The 880-nt window shown below is 66.8% G+C and overlaps 1 protein-coding gene across 1 annotated transcript; it reads right to left on the bottom strand.

Annotated features, from left to right (window-relative positions):
* Positions 1-534: 534 nt before the first annotated feature.
* On the bottom strand, positions 535-744 carry VOLCADRAFT_35915 (uncharacterized protein; the record flags this gene model as incomplete). Its single annotated transcript, XM_002946236.1, has 1 exon — positions 535-744. A coding segment is annotated over one exon (210 nt), but the record flags the coding sequence as incomplete, so codon positions are not given.
* Between the last annotated feature and the right edge of the window lie 136 nt (positions 745-880).

Below are 880 nucleotides of genomic sequence, written 5' to 3' on the forward strand. Positions count from 1 at the left end.
AGGTGACGTCCGTGGTGCGGGTGACGTCCGTGGTGCGGGTGACGTCCGTGGTGCGAGTGACGTCCGTGGTGCGGGTGACGTCCGTGGTGCGGGTGACGTCCGTGATGCGGGTGACGTCCGTGGTGCGGGTGACGTCCGTGGTGCGAGTGACGTCCGTGGTGCGGGTGACGTCCGTAGTGCGGGTGACGTCCGTGGTGCGGGTGACGTCCGTGGTGCGGGTGACGTCCATGGTGCAGGTGACGTCCGTGATGCGGGTGACATCCGTGGTGCGGGTGACGTCCATGGTGCGGGTGACGTCCGTGGTGCCAGTGACGTCCGTGGTGCGGGTGACATCCGTGGTGCGGGTGACGTCCCTGGTGCGGGTGACGTCCACGGTGCAGGTGACGTCCGTGATGCAGGTGACGTCCGTGGTGCGGGTGACGTCTATGGTGCCAGTGACGTCCGTGGTGCGGGTGACATCCGTGGTGCGGGTGACGTCCGTGGTGCAGGTGACGTCCATGATGCGGGTGACGTCCGTGGTGTGGGTGACGTCCATGGTGTGGGTGACATCCGTGGTGCCAGTGACGTCCGTGGTGCGGGTGACATCCGTGGTGCGGGTGATGTCCGTGGTGCGGGTGACGTCCATGGTGCAGGTGACGTCCGTGATGCGGGTGGCGTCCATGGTGCGGGTGCCGTCCGTGGTGCGGGTGATGTCCGTGGTGCGGGTGATGTCCGTGGTGCAGGTGACGTCCGTGATGCGGGTGACGTCCGTGGTGTGGGTGACGTCTGTGATGCCAGTGACGTCCGTGGTGCGGGTGACATCCATGGTGCGGGTGATGTCCGTGATGCGGTTGATGTCCGTGGTGCAGGTGACGTCCGTGGTGCCAGGGGGATCCTCAGA

This window comes from Volvox carteri (genome assembly GCF_000143455.1).
Source record: "Volvox carteri f. nagariensis unplaced genomic scaffold VOLCAscaffold_1, whole genome shotgun sequence".
Taxonomy (NCBI): domain Eukaryota; kingdom Viridiplantae; phylum Chlorophyta; class Chlorophyceae; order Chlamydomonadales; family Volvocaceae; genus Volvox; species Volvox carteri.